The sequence below is a fragment of the Mauremys reevesii genome, linkage group 5, assembly GCF_016161935.1.
Source record: "Mauremys reevesii isolate NIE-2019 linkage group 5, ASM1616193v1, whole genome shotgun sequence".
NCBI classification, from domain to species: Eukaryota; Metazoa; Chordata; order Testudines; family Geoemydidae; genus Mauremys; species Mauremys reevesii.
The window spans coordinates 115163348-115188457 of NC_052627.1; the positions used below are offsets into that span (position 1 = coordinate 115163348).

Sequence of the window (25110 nt, forward strand, 5' to 3'; positions counted from 1 at the left end):
TCTCCATCCCATCCACACACGCTCCTTATTGCACACACTCCCTCACACACTTCAGTTGAAAAGCGGCTGGCAATCTAGTAGGATGCATCATGTTGATGCTGTACCCACCCCAGGAGGCATTGCAAATCCTTCCCAAAGCACCCTGTAGCCAGTTGCATGGTGGGATAGCTACCACAATGCACTGCTCTCTGTTGCAAGAGCTGCTAGTGTGGATGCGCTCCAGTGACACAAGGAGTTAGTGTGGATATGCAATATAGGATTTAATTAAAGCACTTTAATAAAGGTGGTATAACTTTTGGCAAAAAACTTGGCAGTGTAGACATAGCCAATGTGACAAAGAATCCTGTGGCACCTTATAGACTAACAGACGTTCTGCAGCATGAGCTTTCGTGGGTGAATACCCACTTCTTCAGATGCAAGATGCAATACTCCACTTGCATCTGAAGAAGTGGGTATTCACCCACGAAAGCTCATGCTGCAGAACGTCTGTTAGTCTATAAGGTGCCACAGGATTCTTTGTTGCTTTTACAGATCCAGACTAACACGGCTACCCCTCTGATACTTGATAGCCAATGTGAAGTACACTCTTTTAGTTTGGGGGTGGCGATGTCAAGGAGCTTGCAGCAATTTTTTGTAGCTTGGGTGATTTACCCTGCTTCAGACTGCAGTGGCTAATAGCTCAACTAAGTAAAGAAAAAATGACCCCAGCTATCTGCACAGTTCCTGTCACATGACTGGTATATTTCTGACAATCTATAATCAAAATACCACCTAATCTCAATCTGACTCCTTTATCAGTAAATTCCACTGTGACTATTACAGTGTGCAGAAATTAAACAGCAACATTACTTTGACCTTCAAGAATCCTACTTAATTTCTGCCCTGTTCTGTGTTCACTTAGTGGCTCTGATTCTGCAAAACAGTTGCGCCTGGTGCAAATACAATTATTTAGTCTATTTGAAATGAGAGCTTTCCTGATAAATCAATGAACTTTTAAACCATTCTTTAATTACCATAGCACATTATTTTTAGCTCCCTTATATTTTCAGTTTGATAATATCAAAATTGAGGTGGAAAAATACAGTTGGAGCTTTTCTGCTCTAAGTGACGTAATAAAGGCTAAGACAAAAATGGTCTGGAGAGAAAGTACAGGGGTAGTTGCATTACAACTCTGCAATAAGAATGCAGTGGATAATTGAAGATCTGTTAGACTTAATAGAGTAAAAGTCTAAAATTTAGGTGTTATGGTGTCTGGAGCAGGATACTTTTGAGTGCTACTGAATATATTCTGAGATTGGTGGCATAGCAGGTGTTAGAAAAAATATTAATTTCTATCTGGATGTTGATTATACTATTTTTTTTCCTGCTTAATATGGATATAACTTGTTAAATCTTGTAATCTAGGCCATTATGCGAGAAGTATTGCCTCAAAAATTGTCAAGGCCTGTCATAACTTAGGGCTGATCTTCACTACTGGGAGATTGACATTGCTCCAATCGATGCAGCAGGGATCAATTTAGCAGGTCTAGTTATTTATGTAGCTGTAATGGCATAACATAAGTCGATTTACCACCCTACCCCCACCGCCAGTGAGGACAAGTCCTAACTCTGTAATCTCTCCAGCAGTGATTCTGGAAGGAGGGAAGAGCCTCATGCGCTGTGTGTCAAGCATCTCAATTCTGGGCCTATTCACCCAGTGGAGTTTTTTGTATATGTGTCCTCAAAGCTCGCTTTCCCTGCAAACTTCTTTCAGACCAAGAAGCAAAGTAGTTCAGCCTGTTTTGTGTGGCTGCCCGCTCTCAGCTCGCTGCCGGTGAGGCTGGCTAAGGGTACAGAGAAGCTTTTGAGACATGACATCAACTCTAGATTAGAGAACCCAGCTTTTTGGTTGGGAGAAATTGATGTGTGGGTCAAGCTTGTAGGAGTAAATATAAAACTTGTCTATTTTGGTAAAGCAATTAAGTATACTTTTGGGTGCTATATGAATTAATGTGGTAAAGGGATACAAGGGCAAACAAGATAAAAAATATGATAGAAAAGTGGTGAGTTGCAGGGGATTGTTTCCAAAAGAAATGCAATGTCCTTCATTGGAAGCCTAGTTGAAATTCCCCATCCCCACATGCCCATCCACATTCATCCATGAGTAGGTTAGGGGTGACTGAGTGGAAGATTCCCATTAGGACAAAAATAAACTTCTTTGCTGTTACAAATGAACATTGGGTGATGTCCAATAAGAAATTATAGTAGCGTGTATGTGAGAGTCAAGTCAATCATTGTTGCCAGTTAGCAATTTTATAATGAAGACTGTATAATTATCTATGCTGATTGCTAAAAGAACCTATAGATTGACAGTACATTTAAAGTCAAGTACTCTACCAGAAAAAGTATGACGTTCTTATCCCAGCATTATATTGAGCCATTCTTTCCTACAATGAGTAAGTTCAGTTTTGATTTGATTTAGCTGCCAAATTAGCAAATTTCATTTTTTTATAAGGTTTTATTTCTAAGAATTACGATGGATACAATACTGTACACGTGGCCAGAAGGGAGACTGTAATTTGAATTTGTATACAGCAGATTGCAAAAGGTGTGTCTACCTGCCTGACTTTCTGCTTTTCCCCACCCTCTGACGAATACACAGTGTGTGAGTCCTTCCTTTTTCCTGTTGATACAGTGACAATTACTGAGAGGTAGAGTTCCTTGACTCTGACAGCATTCTGTGAAGGTAGAACATTACATCTTTAGCTGTGTGGATTTGACTGTGGAAGGATTCGGAGACATTTCAAGGACTCTTGCATCTGACTTTCAAATCTGGATTAAATTAGCAACAGAAATTATGGCAGCACCTTCTATACTCCTTTTAATGGACAGGTTTGTATACAAAAAATTTTTGGTTTTGTTTTTTAATTGGAAAGTGACTGTATTCGCTTAAGGCAGCAGTTCAGCTTCAGTAATTTTTTTTTTTATAATTTTTAAACTCTGTAAATAAGACACATCAAAGTGTGAAAATAACTGAATAGACAATACAAGCTAATGGAATAGCTATATAACTATCCAACTAAGAGTGGGAGCTGAGATTTTCTGCTGGGGATCCCCTGACCTTTTGGGAAGATTGAAAGCAGCAGACAATGCTCTTTTGTATGTGGTGTGAGTTTAAAAAACTATGTGAACTTGAAAAGGCTTTGAGTGTGTGCCAGTGGAATTGATTTGATTTTATTTATTTTATTTTTTTAAGTTTTCTTGGTATTGAATGATACTAGAAGGATTTCCAGAGAGCTGTGGGAGGGCACAATACTGCATGTGTCTTGGTATTGCCAAGTGTATGAAAACCTTTTTTCAGGTTGTACTATAAAATAATTTGAGTGGTATAAACACATCTTAAATGAATGCTGATTGGTTCTTAAATTTTATCATAAAACAAAACATTCTTGACCAAACTGAGGTTAGCTATAAGTACATTATTCCTGATGAATTATGTTATCTTTTAACATAGTGAAGACACTAAAGGTATCTAATATAACTATCCTTTAATACCATTTCTCTCCCTCCTTGCTTTTTCCATAATGTATTGCTAAATCTGAATTGAACACTGCTTTCAGAAAGTACTAGCAGCTAAACCAGATGTGTAACACATCTAAAAAGACCAGTCGTCTTAAAGCTCACTCTTGAGTGATAATTTATGTTCTCTCCAGGTTGAGAGGTTTTTCTTCTAAAAAATTAATTGAAAATACTTCAGCAATAACAAGGCAAAACATGTTTTATGTGCCATGCTTCATTTTGCAGGGGAATCTGGAGAAAGACCCATTTTCCATTTTCAGTGTGATGACATCTTTGTCCGTACTCTTAGAACTCTTTTATAACTTGCTGCTGTAGTTTAGTGTTGATATGTTTCACATTTTTAGTAGGCATGCAAATTAAACCCATGTCACTCTTAATTCCTACCTACTAATGTTACAACGGACATGATGCATCATGTCAGATATTCCTGTGAATCAACCTGATGTGCTGTAATGGCTGTGCAGGATACATTAGAGTAGATTGAGCGAATACTTGGTATATGAATTTTCTGATGCCTGAACCCCACTCCACCCCCTTTTTTAAAAAATGTAAGGTATCCAACCAATTTTTTGTGACTTAAAACTACTGTGAAATTTGAGGTTAGAAAACTAGATTTTTAAAATAAAAGTCTAGAGTCTGTCAAAAAAAAGTGTCTGTGAGAGACTGTAAGAACATAGTACAGTGATTTTTGTTTAATCTATAGCTCTTTACTAGCCATGACTGACCCTTTCACTGATTATCCTTTGGACTGAACCCTTTAATGCATGAACTTGGCTCAGACATGAGGCTGCTCAGTTTAGTTTTCTAAAAACTCTAATCAGAGTTGCTCAAATCAGGAAAGCTTGTTTCCCTCTAACAATTAAGGTTTGGGGTTTTTTGTGCTCTGGTAAATCAAACTTAAAGCAAAGCTTTTGATTATGAATTGAGTCGTACAACAGAGGAAGATGTAATGGTTCCTTCTTCAGAGACTTGCAGAGCTCTGCCTGTGCTAGGAGAGTCGAATGAAGACTTTAGTTTTACAACAGTATAATGTCGGGTATAATTCAAATAGTTAGATCTAGCACTGGAAATGGGAGAAAACCACATTCCCTAATCATGTTGGTTCCTTGGACTCTGCAGGATTTGGGAACAATGATAAAATAGTTTGGTCTTGTTCATATAGCAAGGACAGAACAGTATTTTAAGTGCTGGGGCACAGTGTTGCAACCAAATGCCACGTTCCAGCAATTTTTCTAGTGTAGGTGGCACTAGAATTAAACATAACCCAAAGTTTGATGATCAGATGACCGTTCCAGATGAAAAGTATTGCAGATTTTTGCAGATTTTTCTTTTACATTTGTCTTGATGTGTAGTTAGGACCAAAGTGTGGTTTAACCGTGTCAGAGCTTTGGATAGATCAAGGCTTTAGGATATTACAGTTACAGGAAGGTTAGGTTCTGACTAATATTACAAAATCATCTAATTTGGGCCAGTTTGTGCTGGCTTAGGAATCTGATACTTTTTTTTTTTTTTGAGACTGCCATCCAGAATGTACACTTTCATTGTGAGGAAAAGTCGCTTGGCCTTCATGGCTGTGAAGCCCTAGCCTTATGTAGAGGATAAACCAATGGCATGTTGTCTGCGGACATCTAGAAACAATAGCTCTGAGCAAAGTTTAACTGCCTTTGTTCATTGCAATGCATGTTGACTCTGAATCTTAATGACTTAAATGTCAACAATTATTTTACTGCTGATTAAATGAGTGGTGGTCATATGAAGGGCTGTACAACCTGCTGAATGTGGAGTCTTGTTTTGGAATCTCAACATAGAACTTAAAATGGGAGGGCTTAGAATGTGGGAGAAGTTTGATAAAATACTACTTTTTTTAATCTCCCCCCATTCTACCCAAGACAAATGGAGCCATGTCTTCACTATGTCAAATGACAGCTGCGCTGAGCTGAAGAGGAGCTTTGGGTAAGCTTGTCTCTCTCTCTAACAGAAGTTGGTCTAAGAAAAGATATTACCTTGCCTATCTTGTGTCTCTAACTGCATTGTAGTCAGAGGAGTAGGCGCATTGGGAGTAGGGGGCACCAAACAGGATTTGGAGGCCAACAAAGTACCAGTATTTGGATGTGACAGAAAAGAAATCCAAGTAATTTGCTTAATTTAGGGTGCTGGTTGTATCTGGTTTTTTTGTTTTTTTTTTCTTCAGCTGCCTTTCCAGTTAACTAATTGAGCATAGGTCCTTGGCACAGCACAGGCAGAGGAAGATATGGCCACTGCCCCAATACCTTATAGTGGAAGTCATACAGATAAAATTTCAATTAACAGATTCAGTTGAGTTTCAGAGGGGTAGCCGTGTTAGTCTGTATCAGCAAAAGTGAGGAGTCTTTGTGGCACCTTAGAGACTAACAAATGTATTTGGGCATAAGCTTTCATGGGCTATAACCCACTTCATCAGATGCATGGAGTGAAAAATATAGTAAGCAGGTATAAATATACAGCACATGAAAAGATGGGAGTTGCCTTACTAAGTTGGGGGTCAGCTCTAACAAGGCCAATTCAATTAGGGTGGATGTGGCCCATTCCCAATGTTTTCACATGCTGTATATTTATACCTGTGTACTGTATCTTTCCCTCCATGCATCTGATGAAGTGGGTTATAGCCCACGAAAGCTTATGTCCAAATAAATTTGTTAGTCTCTAAGGTGCCACAAGGACTCCTTGTTTTTCCAGATTCAGTTAAATTATTTTGGCATGATGAGCTAAATGATTATTGCGCGCTGTACAAGATGAATTGTCTGGTTAGGTACTGATGTGGTTCCCCCCTCCCCCCCACCCCTTTTTAGCTTGGGGAGAGGAGTGCTGGTTTCTTTCCCAACTGACCCCCTATTTTTCTTCCCCCACCAAAAAAAATTAACCCTTAAATGCCTCATGTAAAATTCTAGTGCAGGGTTAGGCAACCTATGGCATGTGTGCCAAAGGCGGCACGCGAGCTGATTTTCAGTGGCACTCACACTGCCTGGGTCTTGGCCACCGGTCTGGGGGAGTGAGGGGGGTCTCTGCATTTTAATTTAATTTTAAATGAAGCTTCTTAAACATTTTAAACCTTGTTTACTTTACCTCTACCCCGATATAACACGAATTGGATATAATGCGGTAAAGCAGCGCTCCAGGGGGGCAGGGCCACACGCTCCAGTGGATCAAAGCAAGTTAGATATAACGCAGTTTCACCTATAAAGTAGTAAGTTTTTTTTGTCTCCCGAGGACAGCGTTGTATCTGGGTAGAGGTGGAGTTTAGTTATATATTATAGACTCATAGAAAGAGACCTTCTAAAAACGTTAATATGTGTTACTGGCACGTGAAACCTTAAATTAGAGTGAATAAATGAAGACTCGGCACATTACTTCTGAAAAGTTGCCGACCCCTGTTCTAGTGCTATAGGAGGTACACAGCTAGATGCAGTTAGTGTTGCAAACAGTTTATGTGCAAGCAGCAAAGAATCCTGTGGCACCTTAAAGACTAACAGACGTTTTGCATCATGAGCTTTCGTGACAAAATATTGATGGGTGGAAACAGGTCACCAATTAGCCCAATACGCAAAATTCATAAACCAAATCAGCTACTTTCTGGCAACAGTTTACACAACAGACCTTGCTTCAGTGTTAATGTTTAGTTGTGGTTAGCTGACATAGTGCTGAATATGATTCCTTGGCCTGTGGCTAGTACTAAATCATTTTCAGCCCCTAGCCATGTGACCTGTGCTGACCCTGTACTTAGACATGGTTAAATTTCATAGTGTGGACCAGAGCTGGCTTTTTTTTTTCAAAAACGTGGTGATAACAATACCCAGTTTATCTGTAGACTTCAAAGTGCTTTACAAGGAAGTTCAGTATCATTATCCCAGTTTACAGATGGGGAAACTGAGGCATGGGGCGGGAATTGACTTGCCCACAGTTACCCAGCAAAGCTATGGAATAGAACACAGGTCTCCTGATTCTCAGTCCAGTGCCATGTCCACTGGGCCATGCTGCCCCCAAGAACACAGTTTTTGGACATAAATAGCACCTGTAATTTGTGTTGCACAATTACATAAATGAACTACAGGGATAGGTTAATGAGAAATGCCTGGGTAGAATTGTTCCTTACACTTGAAGGATCTTGTGAGAAATAAGAAATCAGCATGTAACAAAGTTTGTTATAAAAGATGGTTCAGTCTATGAAATAGAATAGCAAATGCTGCAGGATAAATAAATACAATCCACAACAAAAACAAACCCTGAAAGAGAACTGTCCTCTTCTAGACTTGAAAATCACAATAACATGGAAACTAGATTTACTGTTTTGTATACCTTGTAATTCCTGTTTGCCTGCTTCTGTGTATACTTAAAGAAAAATGCAGCTTCTCTGCGTAGCTCCCTTTAGTAGTAATGTTAATTTATTTTTGGTGGTGGACTAGTGGAGAGTTGTAAAAGACTCTCTATTAATACTTTTGTGTAAATTGAAATAGGAAGAACGTGTGTTTGCTAGGTTTGGATTCAAGAGAAATGTGTGGATTCGGCCTTTCTGTGTACACGTCAATTCTTTGTACAAATACTTAGCAGAGAGTAGAACGAATACCTTATTTGTACATTTATTGTACTAGCTTATCTTCTCTTTGCTCTCAGGATAAGAATAGACGATAGTTTTAAATCTCACCAGGAGGGAGAAATTGTGTAGGCATAGCAAGTACTAGTACCCTCCAGTAGGAGATGAGTGGGGAGGAGGGAGAGGGGGGAAAAAAATCACATGACTGTCATCTTTGTGAAAAGGATTCCACATCCCTGGAAGCATTTCATTTACAAAGGAGTGAATTTGAGCTTGGATATACTTACAATGGAATGTACCTCAACTCAGAGGTACACTCACCTCTAGGTTTCATAGTATATTAGATTCTTGTCATTTGTGAGGTGGCCATAAAGGATGCCTGTCATTGTCAATTATGGTTGCTTTTTGTAATATAATGTACCTGTCCAATGACAAATGGGCAGACCGTACAAAGGTTGGAGTTGGAAAACAGTTATTTGTTCATCATCCAGTCTGCCTTCTTGAGGCAATGCAGCTTTGTTCCCTACAGTACTTATTCTAGTGTTCATTCTAGTCTAGTTCTACAAGTAACAAGTGATACTCTGTTTTGGGTGACTATGCAAGACTTTCACAACCTAATACAACTTGATATCAGGAACACTTCATGATGTATAGCCTAAATGTTTTATTAGCGTCATTTCACATACTCTTACACCTCTTGTTTACTATTTTAAATTCTTCTAATTCCACAGTATTTATACTCTTCAGATATTTGTAGACTATGTCCCCAGTTTTCTCTTAACCATGCTATATATATTCAGCTATTTTTGATCATTCTGTCTGTCATGAACTCATTAATATCTAAGACTTTTGTTTTGGAATTGGCTGAGGGAATGAAGATAGTTTGTGGTTGTAAATCCAGCCCTGGGCTAGAATTTTTATCTTGGGGCACAGGGGCTCAGAGTCTCCCCTGCCAGCTGCAGCGGCTGAGAGCTGCGGCTGTCTGTGATGGCTCGGAGCCCCTCGCCTGCCTGTGGCCGTTAGGAGCTCCGAGCCACCGTGGGTGGTGGTGGTGCCCCACCACTTTTAGGCACCCCACCACCAACAGACACACACCCCCACTGCCCAGCACCCCAAGACACAGACCTCTCCCACTGTCCAATACCCCCCACCCCCTCACTGCCCAGAGCCCCCCACAAACCTCTTCAGAAACCCACTCTCCCAAGCCCTGCCCCCTGGCTGCGTTCCCCGGCCCCATTGAGAGGTGACTCTATCCACTGGGCTGAGCGAGGAGTGCTCAACAGGGCTGCGTGGGGCTCTCTCCCCCTCAGCTGGCGCTGGCCTTTGCCAGGACCTGGGAGTGGCAACACTTGGATTTTTAGGTGCCCCTAGAATATCGGCACCCATAGGTACTGTGCCTAGTGGGAAATCTCACCCTGCCCATGACTCCAGATCTAATGATGGCTCTAAAGAAAATCTTTGCTCTACCAGAAGTTTTGCTATACTTGTTTGTACAGAGTGTTTCCTATGGTAGCAGTTTTGGTTTGCCGTTCCATTTTCATCACGCCATTCTTCACTAGAATAATAGAAGATTAGGGTTAGAAGAGACCCCAGGAGGTCATCTAGTCCAACCCCCTGCTCAAAGCAGGACCAACCCCAACTAAATCATCCCAGCCAGGGCTTTGTCAGGTCAGGCCTTAAAAACCTCGAAGGATAGAGATTCCACCACCTCCCTAGGATAACCCGTTCCAGTGCTTCACCACCCTCCTGTAATAATTTTTCCTAATATCCAACCTAGGCCTCCCGCACTGCAACTTGAGACCATTTCTCCTTGTTCTGTTATCTTCCACCACTGAGAACAACCTAGCTCCATCCTTCTTGGAACCCCCCTCACTCTTTTCTTTTCTGCAGACTAAATAAGCCCAGTTCTCTCAGCCTCTCCTCATAAGTCATGTGCCTCAGCCCCCTAATCATTTTTGTTGCCCTCCATTGGACTCTCTCCAGTTTGTCCACATCCGTTCTGGAGGCAGTACTCCAGATGTGACCTAACCAGTGCTAAGTAGAGGGGAATACACTACAGATCCGTTTATGCGCGAATCCGCTTAACACATGGTAGTGCCATGCCTCCCAGTGCTAGCTATTTAACACACGAGACTCGTTAACACGTGGTACAGGAACTTGCTATGTAGCGCTACAGATTTGCTCACTGACTCACGGACATAGAAATCTAAAGGAAGTGCAGAGCGGAAACATGTTGCACGTCTTTACTGCCGACAGGGAGGAGGGGGGAAAGGGGCAACAACGTTAAAGCACTGCGGCAGTGCTTTAACATTGCTGCCCCTTCAGCGGCCCTGCCGATAGGGACCCTACCAGCAGGGCTGCCGACAGGGGAGGCAAAAAGGGCAGGGACATTAAAGTGCTGCCGCGGCAGCGCTTTAAGGACGGTTCTTTGCCGTGGCAGCACTGAGCCGCTGACCGGGGGAAAGGCGGGGTGAAGCAAGATTAAAGTCCTACCGCGGCAAAGGACTCTGCAGCACTTTAAAATCCCTGCCCCTTGGCTGCCGATGGGTGGGGGGAGGGGCAAAGGGAGCAGCTGCCCCGGGGCTGGTGATTTAAAATGGCCTGGGGCTCCAGATGCTGCTACTGCTACAGTGGCATACGGAGCCCTGGGCCCTTTAAATCACCCTGGGAACCCCTAGGCAGCACAGACCAGGCAGCCTGGGAGGGCTGGCTGAGTGATGCTGACCCCTAACCCCGCCCCTTCCACCCAAGGCCCCGCCCCCTCTGGGGGCCAGAGCTGCCCCCGCTCCGCACTGGTCAGTGTCCTGAGTTACTTTCACGGCTGTGTAGTAGTAGTAATGATTTTGTTAGATTACACATTTGAATTTATATTCTTGCAAAGTGCCATTAACAGATAGGCCTGCAGTATTTGGGACTCTGTGAATATGTATGTAATCCTAGATAAGTGTGTGGGGGGTGTGTGTGTGGATATCTTAAGATATTTCAGCATGGTCCTCTTAACCCGCAGTCAGTTAATACGCGATCGTGACGGCTTGACTCCTGACATCTGTGTGTAAACGGGTCTGTATTGTAATCACTTCCCTTGATCTTCTGGCAATGCTTCTACTAATGTAGCCCAAAATCCGTTAGCTTTCTTGGCAACAAGAGCACGCTGACTCGTATCTAGCTTCTCGTCCACTGTAATCCCCAGGTCCTTTTCTGCAGAACTGCTGCTTAGCCAGTCGGTCCCCAGTCTGTAGCAGTGCATGGGATTCTTCTGTCCTAAGCGCAGGACTCTACAGTTGTCCTTGTAGACCCTCATCAGGTTTTTTTTGGCCCAGTTCTCTAATTAAGCCAAGCTGATCGCCTGCCACATTTGCTATTCTTTCTACACATCGGGATGGTTTGTTCCTATGCCCTCAATAAGGCTTCCTTAAAATACAGCCAGCTCTCCTGGACTCCTTTCTGCCTCATATTAGCTTCCCAGGGGATCCTGCCCATCAGTTCCCTGAGGGAGTCAAAGTCTGCTTTTCTGAAGTCCAGGGTCCATATTCTGCTCCTCTCCTTTCTTCCTTTTGTCAGGATCCTGACATTTGGTATTTCCTTTGTCCCTTTCTTGCATTTCCACAACAGTAATCATTCTTAAAAATAATGATCCTCATATATTCACCATCTCTTGAACAAATATTAAGTGTCGTATGAAATTCTCTTCCAAAGTCCATATCTCCACAATTAAACTCACCATTATATGACCTGCTCAGGTAGAACTGATTTGTTTTTAACTGTTTATAGGCAGTGTGGTATATTTGGTGTAAGTAAATAAAAAAAAAAACCCTCAAACTCTATAAAATCATCTTCCTAAGTAGGAGCCCTAATGGTTCATACAATAATCCTTTATTTAACTCACCAGGGTATTTAGACTTCTTGAGATGGTTCTATAATTGCCTTGTAAATTCTACCTAGTCATTATTGTTGCAAGTCATGGTGTGCATGCCAGTAGCTCAGTATTATTGGAATTGGGAGTGCTATTTTTGTAAATAATAGCAGTGACAAAGGTATGGATGATAATTGATATCTGAACATTGATAGAGATGGTAATATCAGAACACTTAGAAGGGAGGGTTGATAGTTGAGGGATGATGAGACTAAGCCCTGTTGATGATGACATGGCTACCAATGTTGCTGTTTTACTGTCAGGTGCAATACAACCTGCTGTCTTGGTGATGACTCCACAACAAGCTGAGGTTTGAGGGATCTGAGCTGGCTTGGCAGACCTGATTGTGGATGAATGGGCGTGTAGACAGGCCCTGGGGAGGGTGGATTGAGGATTAACACTTTCTCCCCTCCCACCATTTGTTCTGAAAGTAACAGGTAGTGGAATATGAGAGACTGGACACTAGGTTTCTCCCTTTTTCCTAGCCAGTTTCCATAACCTCTCACCAAAACATTCCCCTTTCCCTCATTGTCTCATATTTTTCAATATGGAAAAAATGGCCAGCTTGTGTATGTAGGAGGTGGGGCCCCACCACTTACTTTGAACACCAGCTGCCTGTGACTAGTAGTGATTTGCATACTCCTTAATAAACATATTGATCTTATCTGTATCTTAATCTGATAACCAAAGAGGACCTTCAAGTTAACTATACTCTTGAGGGTATCAAAGCATGTAATCCATTCTTGCAAATAAGATTTTTGTGTTTTGAGGTAGGTGTTCCTAAACCAGTAAAAATAGCTCAATTACAATACATACCCCCACACATTGTAATGACATTATTAGGCCTTCCCCCAAATTAATCAGTTCTGGAATGTGTGGGTCAGTGTTGCCTATAAGGGATGCATATGTGCTCAGCAGGAACTGGCAAACTGTTCCACTGCCTTGTTTTTGATGGCAGGTTAATATAAAACATTGTAAGCTACTGAGAATGTTTACTTAACTGTGAACATGTACTGGTCTAAATTGTATAGCCTTTGCTAAAGGAATAGTTTGTGATATGTAATGGTACATATATAAATAAACTAGTTAATTTGAGATATTTAGCAGACATCAGAATTAGTACATTTCATAGCTGCTATTGGCCTCTTCAAGTAGAGATTTAGTGGGGGAGTTGGGAGTTTGTTTTTTTTTTTTTTGGTTTTTTAATTGAAGCAAGCCACATAGGGCATAGACTTACACAGCTACATACAATGTAACCATTTCCATAATTATTGCAATAATATCTTATGAGAACAAAGCACTTGGAGATGTTGAGCTGGCTAGGTTACTAAAAGAACTTATCATAAATAGAAGGGGTGCCTTAAACACTGCAGTACTCTAGAATACATTCCATTGCAACTGCAGCAGGCAAAATGAGTGAACCAGCTGCAGGGAAGAGTGAATATTTTCCCATAAATGTAAATTTAAAATCCTGGTTTTGTAACACTTATATGCAAGGCACAGGAGATTTTTGTATTTGAGTTTTTTCTCATTTGTGTACGAGGTTTTTGTTTCAAGGCATCTGGAGTAATTGACTCTGTTTCATGCCCTTTTAGCCAAATGCATGAACTGTTTATCAGATTTCCTCTGAGACTATGGTTGTCGCTATACTAGGATATTTTTGCTTCAAGTGCCACTGTTGCTACCATCAGTTCAGCTCCACCAGTGGTAACAATGTTGGGAGCATGAGTGAAAGAAGGGACCAGCTGATACTGTAAACACAGCATCATCTAATCCTGCTCAGAGAAGGTCTACACAAAACAGCTTACAAAGCCTGATGGCCAGTAATGCTGCCTTTGTTAGTTACCACCAGGTGGTCTGAACTTGTGATAGCAACAGTGGGAAAACTTCAACCAACACTTGTAGATGAAACCAAAGGAGGGAACTTCAGATATTGTCTACAAGTCTTGATGATGTGACTTCCATATTGAAGGCCTTATATACACAAGTACAGTTTCCTTAGACTTTCCCATGCTTACTGCTATCAGTGCAGTCCCAATGGTGCCTGATGTACTAGTAGCTGCTGGTGTTTTGTGTAAACTTGCTGTAAGCAGGGTTAAATGACATGTTACCTGAAAGTCTGTCATTCCTCCTTGAGACTTGTGTATACTAGCACTTCTGCTATCACTAGGTCCTTTGGAGCTGCAACTGTGGGACATTTTGAGAGAGAAATAGTCTAGTGCAGACATGGTGTATACATTTTGTCAATAATGGAAGATATTTTTAGGAACTTGATTAGGTAAGAATTTCTAGTAGGTAAGACACAAAGTTGGAGATAACTTTCAGTACTTAGCTTGTTTGGAGTGCTACACAAAGAAGGGAATCCCTGCCATGAAGTCATGTACCCTCTGAAGGTACAACTGGTACTACACAGGACAGTGCAGTAGATACAGCTTGAATTAAAAAAGTGTGCAACTACCTTCCTGGTCAATGTTAAATTCCTTTTAATCCTCATGAATCTTTCTTTCTGTAGGAATTTGTTTACTAGAAAACAAAACACAAGACTGGAGAAACAAAATGATTTGAGCTGGAAGTTATTTGGAAAAGTACCTCTGAGAGAGAATTCACAGAAAGATCCAAAGAGAATACAGAAGGTATTTGCTTATCCTTTATTTTGGTGGTTTCCTTTGCTTTAGGGTTATTGTTGCACATTGAGTCTGGTTAAGTTGTGTGATTTACGTCCATGTCTCTGAAGCATATTAAGCCCTTCAAACAAACAAAATTACAAATACAATTTTGAGTGGTGGGCTGGAACAACCAACCAACCTCCCACCCTCAGAATGTTCTTACTTTGAATTATATTTTTTTTTAAATCCAGTTAGCTAGTCTGACTGCCATTTTAAAAATAGTAATAAGCTTAGCACCTTGTCTCAACAGAGTTTAACATCTTTATTATCATGCTGGCAGGGTTGGACACTTAGGCCTTGCCTAAACTAGGACCTGGTCTACCCTAGGAAATTAAATTGGTATAACTGTCACTTAAGGGTGTGAAAAATCCACACCTATAAGTGATGCAGTTAAACTGACCTAACCCCCATGTAGACAGCTCTAGATTGAAGGGAGATTTCTCCCATTATCTTAGCTATCACCTCTCAGGGAGGTGGATTACCTATGCTGTCGTGTTTTAAAGTGTGCATTTGATTTAAAGGTGTCATAGATGAAATTAGCCAACTCAATATAATTATCAACTTCAAAGGGTTTGTCTGTGTTAAACTTTTTAGTCTCAAATTTAGATGTGTTCAGCCTGCAAGATTACTACAATAATTTAGCAACCTAACCTGAAAAGGGCTGCCTGAAATGTTCTGGACAGATAAACTGTGTGACTATAGTTACAACATGAAGGAGCTGTGGGATGGGTAAGAGTATATCACTGAGTGGTACTTAATTGGTACACACAGATTTTTGTACTGGTAACCATCAGGAGTATGACACCCTTTTTTAACTGATATACCAGTATAACCCCTAGTGTGGGTGCAGTTATACCAATATAAAGATGCCTTATGCTGGGATATTTTATTGGTCTCTTTGTATAGGCATAAGATATATTGGTATAAGCACACTTACATTAGTGTAAATGTGCCCACGCTAACGGGGCTTTGTAGTGCTTTAACTATGCTGGTATAAATAAAGCTTGACAACTTTTTTGTGTATACAAGTCCTTGGTTGTCATGTGATACATCTTTGCACTAGAATAGCTAGAAATTTGACTATTAATGAAGTGTTAAATTATTCAGATATTTGCTTAAATTCTTCCACCCCCCCTTACTGGAAAGAGCTTCACACTTATATTTGGTAAGAGGATTTTTTCCAGTTTTGCCCTGAAGTATACAAGTTTTCAGGGAAAGGAAAACTTACTGAAGTGGTGCTTTTCAAATGGCCATCTGCGCGTCTGACTCTTGATGTGAACACTTACCAGCATTGATTCCTGGAATTTTATTAGGCCCTATGGCAGAATATGATTGTTCCCTGTAATTTCAGTTGTTTGCTGTTCTGTACTTTGCCTCTTCAATAGGAACAGAACTTACCAGTACCCTTAACTATTCAGTATTCCCAGATACTACACCTGTTAAATCTTATAGTGGGATTCCTTAGAAAAGGGTAAACAGTCATTTACAAAGATATGCAGTATCTTTCTCAAAAGGCTTTAATCACACTCACTCACACTAGCCAGTTGAGTTTCTGGCTGAACCAGAAGTGTTTAAACAGTCTTCCCTAATTGCTCTCAAATACAAATAGAAATGTTTTCAGAAAGTTATCTGTTATCTGTTTGCCTCTTTCCTGAAACTAATTTGCAAAATGTGGAAATTATGAAACTTTAGATACCATAGTTCAGACTTGAAAGAGCAGAAGAGTAACATAAGAACGGCCGTACCGGGTCAGACCAAAGGTCCATCTAGCCCAGTATCTGTCTACCGACAGTGGCCAATGCCAGGTGCCCCAGAGGGAGTGAACCTAACAGGCAATGATGAAGTGATCAGTCTCCTGCCATCCATCTCCATCCTCTGACAAACAGAGGCTAGGGACACCATTCCTTACCCTGGAGTAGCTGACTCTGTTCAAACTGTGGAAAGGCTGTGTCAAAATTCCCCTGAGTCAGTGGCTCATCGTGCTGAGGTGGCTAAGGCACATCTGTTTCATAGCCAATGGTACAGAAGGGAGTATAGTGGCCAGCATCATGTCTGACCTAAGGCAGCCTTTAACTGACCTAATCCAATGAATCAGGTACCCATTTTACAGCTGGGTGAACTGGAAGTAGCCTTTCAGTGAGATTGAGCAAGTCTCGATCTTCAGGATTGTAGTCAAGCTCCTTAGCCAATCAGCCACTACATCTCCTAGAGCAGTGGTCCCCAACCTTTTCATCTGGCAGGCACCAGACGAAGGGCTGTGGTAGTGGTAGCGCATCCGCCGAAATGCCGCCAAATTTCTGCAGCATTTCGGCAGCAACGCCTCTCGATGACATGGCTTGTCGGTGGCAAGCAGCGTCATCGAGAGGCGTCGATGCTCCACTGCCAGCCATTTAGATGCCCCTGTGGGCGCCATGGCGCCCGCGGGCACTGTGTTGGGGACCTCTGTCCTAGAGAGAGAAGTTGGGGACATGAAAAATGACAGCTCCTCTTCTGGTAGAAGAATGAATTATTTTAATTTCAGTCATTTGTATGTTGTGACGTAAGGCTATGTCTACACTTGCCATTTAAAGCGCAAAGTGTCCCTTTTTTGCGCTAAAACCGTGGGAGCGTCTACACTTGTTAATGACTTTTTGCGGTGAAACTCGGAATATATATTGACATTGTAAAACAATGTACTTCTCATTACCTTGCTCTCAGAAAAAGCTGAACCATTTTGGCTGAAACTTTCCAAAAATGTTCAGCCTAAGGCAGTACCTGAAATGGAAAATTTCAGCCTAATTGGTTAAAGTTTGGAAGAATTATAAACAACAGAAAGCAAGGTATTACAATGGGAAGTGCCAGGCAACTTTATTAATGGTTTGTGCTGTTAAACCTTCCTAAAATTAGAAATATGCGGTATTGTTGTAGCTCTGCTGATCCCAGGGTATTAGAGAGACAAGATGGTGAGGTAATATCTTTTACTGGACCTGAAGAAGAGCTCTATGTAATCTTAAAAGCTTGTGTCTCTCACCAACAGAAGTTGATCAAATAAAAAAAATTTCCTCACCCACCTTGTCTCTCTAAAATTAGAAGTCACGATCATGTTTTTTGAATGCTGTCTGTTCAGGGAAAATGTCTGCTATATTGTTTCAGAGGAATGGAAAGTATTAAATTACCTTTTATAAAATAAATAAAAAGTTGTTACATACGGTTCATTTCCAAGCATGTCTGTGCAAAATCTGGGTGCAGATCGGGCCCAGAAAGAGAGAACTTAAAGTCTAGACCTGTAACATTGGAGCGTAATATGTGGCATATTCCTACTTGAGGGGTTAAGAGGTATTTACTTAAATTTCTGATTTACTTAAATCACTGCAAAAATTTTAATTCCAGAATTCCTGTACCTTACTACTAGGTAGTATACCAGTAAAAGGTAAATTCTGAAATCTGACCAAATAGACTGGTATTACATTCCAACCTGAAGCTCTCCAAACCCTAGTTCTGGGAAACTACTTGAGGGATCAGGTTTGAGACCATGGGTGTTTCATTGGGAGCACAAGACAAGAATCTTATTATGTTTGTCCTTCAGAGCACATGACAAAAACAGCCCAGCAGGTGCACCATAGGAAGGGAAGCCATCTCTGAGATACCTGTATCCCAGACCACTTGGGGCTGCATAGCCTAATATCCATCTCTAGAGTCACTATTTGTACAAAGCCCACAAACACTAGTGCACGTAACTGATTGATTTTCTCCACTCTTAGATTATAGAAAGGGTAGAGGAAGAAAGTAAAAGGCTCTGCATGCCACAGCTGTAATCTTGGCATCTAGAATCAGCAATAGATCTAATAGTCCACTGACTATATCAGCAAAGGTTAAATAAAACTTCCATTGCCACCTGTTATTCAGGTAGTTCTCCATTTTATGGTGTCACTTCCATCTTGAGATTGAATGATGTTCGTTTTCTCCTAATTGTCACCATGTCTTCCAGGTACTGAGAGCACAGCAAACTAAAGGAGATGTGCCTTTGAATGTCACCCATCAACTGGTGACATTGCAGACTAGAAGGACACTCTGTCTCCTCCCCTTTATGCATTAAATGGGAGTGGTGATGAGAGATCCCTGTAGAATCATAGAATCTCAGGGTTGGAAGGGACCTCAGGAGGTCATCTAGTCCAACCCCCTGCTCAAAGCAGGACCAAACCCAATTAAATCATCCCAGCCAGGGCTTTGTCAAGCCTGACCTTAAAAACCTCTAAGGAAGGAGATTCCACCACCTCCCTAGGTAACCCATTCCAGTTCTTCACCACCCTACTAGTGAAAAAGGTTTTTCCTAATATCCAACCTAAACCTCCCCCTCTGCAATTTGAGACCATTACTCCTTGTGCTGTCGTCTTCTACCACTGAGAACAGTCTAGATCTATCCTCTTTGGAACCCCCCTTCAGGTAGTTGAAAGCAGCTATCAAATCCCCCCTCATTCTTCTCTTCTGCAGACTAAACAATCCCAGATCCCTCAGCCTCTCCTCATAAGTCATGTGCTCCAGCCCCCTAATCCTTTTTGTTGCCCTCCGCTGGACTCTCTCCAATAATAGAAGCCCACAGGAGAGCTGGCAAAGTACTTGTTACCTTTTGTAATGTGAGTGAAATAAGACCATTGAAGGGCCTTCCTATCCTCTTACACAAAGTTCTGCTAAAACCTCTCAGTTCATGGAACCTCCAGCCCCTGATAGAGTTAACAATCAGATGGACCCATTACCTTAGTTATGAGGAGAAAATAATTACCCATGACTTATGGAAATTTCTGTAACAAATCTGTGTTTAAAGCCAAAGTTGCAGATGAATGAGGTCAAAATGCATATGTAACTGCTCTGGTCCCACCACCTCTTAACTTTTCCAACTGTGGAAAGCTAGAGACTGGTTGGATATTGACAAGGTAATTAAAATGGAGACAACTTTTTGAGTAGGGGACTTTTCACTGCCTGTTTAAAGTTGGCTTGCATCCTGCTTGCTTGTAGGGAAGCATTAATTATCTGCATCAGTGATCCCCAAAATCTGTCAGTTGTGGTGATGGCTTTAATGATGCAAAACAGCTGCTTGCTTGCTTGGAGTGGGACTGAGTCCACAAACTTACTTCATGTAGGCTCCTGTGACATGAGTTGCCTGAGTTAATTCTACTTGGCATCATACAGAAGAGATGCTCTGTATTCCATTATCCGTCCCCAAAGCTATCCATTCTCCTCAGTTTTGCTCAGTGCTGATTCTTCCTCCTTCTACAAACTGTCATGTCTGTGAGTGAATTGTTTAGAATTTAGAACTTTCCTTGTATTTATAAAAGCCCAACAGGATAGCCCAGGGGGTAGGTAACCTACGGTACGTGTGCCGAAGGTGGCACACGAGCTGATTTTCAGTGGCACTCATGGTGCCCGGGTCCTGGCCACCAGTCTGGGGGGCTCTGCATTTTAATTTAATTTTAAATGAAGCTTCTTAAACATTTTAAAAACCTTATTTACTTTACAACAATAGTTTAGTTATATATTATAGACTTATAGAAAGAGACCTTCTGAAAACGTTAAAATCTATTACTGGCACGGGAAACCTTAAATTAGAATGAATAAATGAAGACTCGGCACACCACTTCTGAAAGGCTGCCAATCCCTGGGATAGCCTGACATTAGGGAATAAGATGTGCAGTACTCTGTCTCCACACCTCCCAAATCTTGGGAAATCCAATCTGATTGGATTTTCCTGCCAGGATTCTCTTTAGCATTGTGAGCAGGTCAAAATGGCTGATGCATCGAATATTTGGTCAAATCAGCTGCTCTTGTTTTGGCCCAGACATCAATCCTTTCTGGGAATACTGTGCCAGGACAGCTAAGTGAAGCCCTGTGACTAGCCATGTATTTTGATTAGAGACTCATAGGGTGAAGTCACTGGGTTATTCATGATTCACTCTTTTGGTTCTTCTACCACATGGGTACAAGACAAGTTTTTTGTTCCCGTCCCCCTCCAAACTAGATGTAACCATTAGAATTTCGAGACCAGTTCAATTTTGAAGGGGGCAACCAGATCTTTTAAAAATCTTCAGAGTTTTCATTTACCCTAATATATTAAGTATTTAGTATTTTTTCCCTTCCATCAGTCTCATTTGGGACTGAAAGAAATCTGCAAGAATTGTGTGACTGTGGACCCAGGGATAGTATAGATAGCTCCTGGGGAGCATGGTCACCCCCTAAAGGAAGTAAGAACAGTGGAGGGGTGATTAGGCAAATTCACTCAGGGTGTAACACCTGCAGAGAAAAGAGTCACATATATACTAGTTCAAACTGTATTCTCCAGAGTCAACAAATAAGACTGTTGGATAAATAGTCTGAGTTTAAACGGACTCTGAGCCTTCTTTCTGATCACACAAACAAACAAACAGGGCCTTCTGTCCAGTGGGGCTAGACAGAAGGATTAGTAGGACTTTGACCTGCTGAAGCCCTGTAAGACTGATGTTTTCTCTGTAATGCTTTCACCTTAAGAATAAATGCTCACTTAGAAAGAGCTGTGTGGTAACTCATAACTGTGGGCAATTAAAACTGTTCATAGCCTATGAGGAGAAAGCAGAGTGCAGAGAGGCCTGTTTAGGCAGTTTGGCTTGCTGGGGAACTCTCAGCATAGGTGGTGAACTGTGCAGCCTGGAAAAACTCTGGTCAGGAGGGAGAGAGCTGTGGGTCTCCGCCCAACAGAGGTGGTGGCTTGGGAGCAGGAAGCCTAAAAGTGGGTGCCCATGGACAGGAAATATAGGTACTGTTTCGCTGAACTGTGAAAGTATAATTTTAGGAGATGTTTCAGTATAAAACGGGGGGATGTGTAGTGTGGGGTGTTTTTTTGTGGGGGTGGAAATAGGGTGAGGGAAACAAATCTTTGAACTGTGAAAAATTGAGAGCTTTCTTAGGGTTCCAACCTCTCTCCCCTCTGATTTTTGTTTGTTTGTTTTATTATCCTAATCAGTCAGCATGAAAAACCAATTACAATTAATGAATTTGACATCTGATAGAGCCAGCACATTAGTTGATAATTTTGCACTCTTTAAAAATGAAATTAGATAAACAGTTTGAATAAAACTGGTGTAATTTTGTGTAGACAAGCTGTCAGTGCATGTAAAACACACACCTGTTTGATCAGTTTTGAATACTAATTACCTTCAAAAAGCCTGTTAGGTCAAACCGGCTAAACAAGTTGTTTGCCTTACCTATGTGTCAAAAGTTGTAAAACAGCCAAACTGGATAACTGAGTGAGTGGAGAGTCATTTAAGGACAATGGGTAAAATCCTGGGTCTAATGAAGCTGATGCAAAACTCCCTTTAAAATGGGGCCGGGATTTCACCCAAGGACTCCCTGAATATAAATACTGTAGGGTAGGGGAGAACAGAATTGTACTCATCTTGTGTTCTTAAAGCCATTTCCTTATCAGGAAGTGATATGTTGTAAGGGTGTGACCGCATGAATCAGCTGGTTTGTTTTATAGTCTCAGTTTTCAGAGAGTCGGCTGTAACTAGCCAAGGTCCTACGCAATAAGTTGTTATTCCGAGGAGAGTGATGTATATTGAGAGAAGACAGATTTTAGCCATGCCCTGAGAGGTAATTTAAATTCCTTTCTATAATTCTTCTGTAACTACCCCCTAAATAAATCAAAGGATTTTTTTAAGTATGAGCTCCCTCCTTCAGAATAAAGTATTTTCCTTAATCCTTCAGCTGTAAATCACTTCAGGGTTGAAATCAAGAATGGAAATTGGTCTAAAGGAAAACTTCTTAGAAGACCTTATGAGTGAGTTGGGAACCCAGCATATGTCTATAACTGTAGAGTTTGTGGTACCATATTATAATATGGAGTGAACAAACACCTCTTAAATTTGCAGAGTTTTGGGTCCCTTACGTTCAGTGTAAATTATTCCCCCAGCATACACATCAGTCTTCTTTCTGGATTTTCAGCACGATCATGACCATAGGAGGATTCATAGAGAGAGTAGAAATATTGGCAAGTGTCTTCAACCACTCGGGTTCACATAATACCCAGGGTGGAACTTATCTAGTGCAGAAGATTCTTGCAGGTTTTGGGTAACGCTTAAACCCTAAAAGAAGAAGCAGAGGAGCCCCAATACTGGGAAGAACTGCTTATGTAATTGGATTGCAAATACTCTTTTACTAAAGAGTTAAAGGCGAATTACGAAGGGTTTGCTAAAGTTACAAATGAGCTTATAAGATTCCAATACCAAGAACTTTAAAAGGACTAGCTCAGGAGCTCGCTGGACCTTTAATGTTAATTTTTCAATAGGTCTTGGAAGTTCCGGGAGATGGGAAGAAAAGCTAATGTTGTGCCAAGTTTTAAAGAGAGTAAATGGGGTGACCTAGGTCATTACAGGCCTGTCAGCATGATGTCGCTCCTGGGGAAGATAATAGAGTGGCTGATAAGGGACTAAATTAATAAAAGAATTAAAGATAGGTAATGTAATTAATCCAAGTCAATGATGGTTTATGGAAAATAGATCCTGCAAAACTTTCTTTTTTGATGAAATTATAAATTTGGTTGATAAAGGTAATAGTGTTGATGTAATGTACTGAGACTTCTGTAAGGCGTTTGACTTGGTGCTGCATGTCACTTTAATTGTATATTCTGATTTTTTTTTAATGTGACACATATTAAGTGTATTAATACTGGTTAATTGATAGGTCTCAAAATGCCACTGTAAATGGGCAATTATCAAGCAGGTCAGTTTGCAATGCGGAGTTCTTGGTCCTATGCTATTTAATATCTTTATCAGCAACCTGGAAGAAAACGTAAAATCATCACTGAAAATTTTTTGCAGATGATGCAAAAATTTGGGGGAGTGGTAACTAATGAAAAGGACAGGTCATTGATTCAGCGCAGTTTAGATTGGTTGGTAAACTGGGCACAAACAAACAATATATACTTGAATATGGCTAAATGTAAGTGTATACATCTGGGAAAAAAGAATGTAGGTCGTATTTAGAAGATGAGGGACTTTTTCCTGGGAAGAAGTAACTCTGAAAAAGTTTTGGGATTGGTGGTTAATAACTAGCTAAACGTAAGGACCCAGTGTAATGCTCTGGCCAAAAGAGCAAATTTAATCCTGGGATGCATAAACAGGGGAATCTTGAGTAGTAGAAGAGAGGTTATTTTACTTAGGTATTTGGTACTGGTGTGACCGCTTCTGGAGTTCTGTGTCTACTTTTGGTGCCTACAGTTCAAGAAGAATGTTAATAAATTGGAGAGGGTTCAGAGAAGAGCCATGAGAAAGATTAAAGGATTAGAAAACATGCCTTATAACAGTGGTTCTCAACCTTTCCAGATTATTGCACCCCTTTCAGGACTGTGAAGCCTGAGCCTCACCACCCAGGGCTCAAGCCCGATCCCAACTGCCTGGGGCTGAAGCGTGTAAGTTAGTTTCATGGGGCCCCCGTGACATGCACCCCCATGCAGTTGCCCTTCTTGCCACCCCGTAACACTGGCCCTGCACTTGCAACATCCTAAAACCAGTCCTGCAACCCCCAAGTTGATCTAGAGAGTTGTTATACCCCTCAGAACACCTCTGAGTACCCCCATCAGCACATGTACCCCTGGTTATGAACCACTGCCTTATACTGACAGACTCAAAGAGCTCAATCTATTTAGTTTAACAAAGAGGAGATGAGGGGTGACTTGGCTAGTCTGAAAATACTTACTTGGGGAACACAGATTTCAATCTACCAAAGAAGGATGTAATAGCAGTTGCTGTAAGTTGAAGCTAGACAAATTCAGACTGGAAATAAGGCATAAAAATGAGGAGTAATTTACCATTGGAACAATTTACCAAGAGTCATGGTGGATTCTCCACTGACAATTTTTAAATCAAGATAGGATATTTTTATTTAAAAAAATGTGCTGTAGGAAGTGTTGTAGGGAGGGTTCTGTGGCCTGTGCTATACAGGAGGTACTCCTGACAGAATTCTGTGCCGATGCAGAGGCGCAGAATTCATATGGACCACATTTCTGTGCCCCCCCCCCTCCCCACTCAGAAAAACAAAAGAGATCTGGCGGGGGGATGAGTGTCACTTCCCAAGCAGTACATCTGTTCCAGTGTGCCTGGAGCAGCTTCAGAAATGAAAATCACTGCAGGGGGGAGGCTCGGCGTGTGTGCCTGTGGGGGAGACATCGATCACTGTCAGGGGGCAGGACTAGCCAACAAATCAGAGAGACTCTGTCCCTCTCTCTTGATACTGCGGCTCCAGGGGCGTGGAGGAGGGTAGGTCTCTCTGTTATGCAGGAGGAAGGCTCTGTCCCCAAGACGGAAGTGTAGCAGCCTGCTTAGTAAAATGTAACTTCTTGAGAATTGGAAAAAAAACTTAATTAAATATTAGTATTACGTTACTGAAAACTTGTTTTGAAG

At 41.3% G+C, this 25110-nt stretch overlaps 1 protein-coding gene across 7 annotated transcripts in view; it reads left to right on the top strand.

The window, feature by feature from the left end:
- Positions 1-25110, top strand: part of TBC1D14 (TBC1 domain family member 14) — a 103859-nt gene that overhangs the window by 17547 nt on the left and 61202 nt on the right. For 6 of the 7 annotated variants that reach the window (XR_005598966.1, XR_005598967.1, XM_039539775.1 and 3 more), the window contains one exon: positions 14551-14671. Coding sequence is in view for 5 of the 7 variants with exons in the window: in XM_039539775.1 (XP_039395709.1) it covers positions 14551-14671 (121 nt within the window). In the remaining 2 variants the exon portion in view is untranslated. Of the gene's footprint in view, positions 1-2674; positions 2872-14550; positions 14672-25110 lie in introns of all 7 variants that reach the window. The other variant, XM_039539778.1, reaches the window with a different exon arrangement.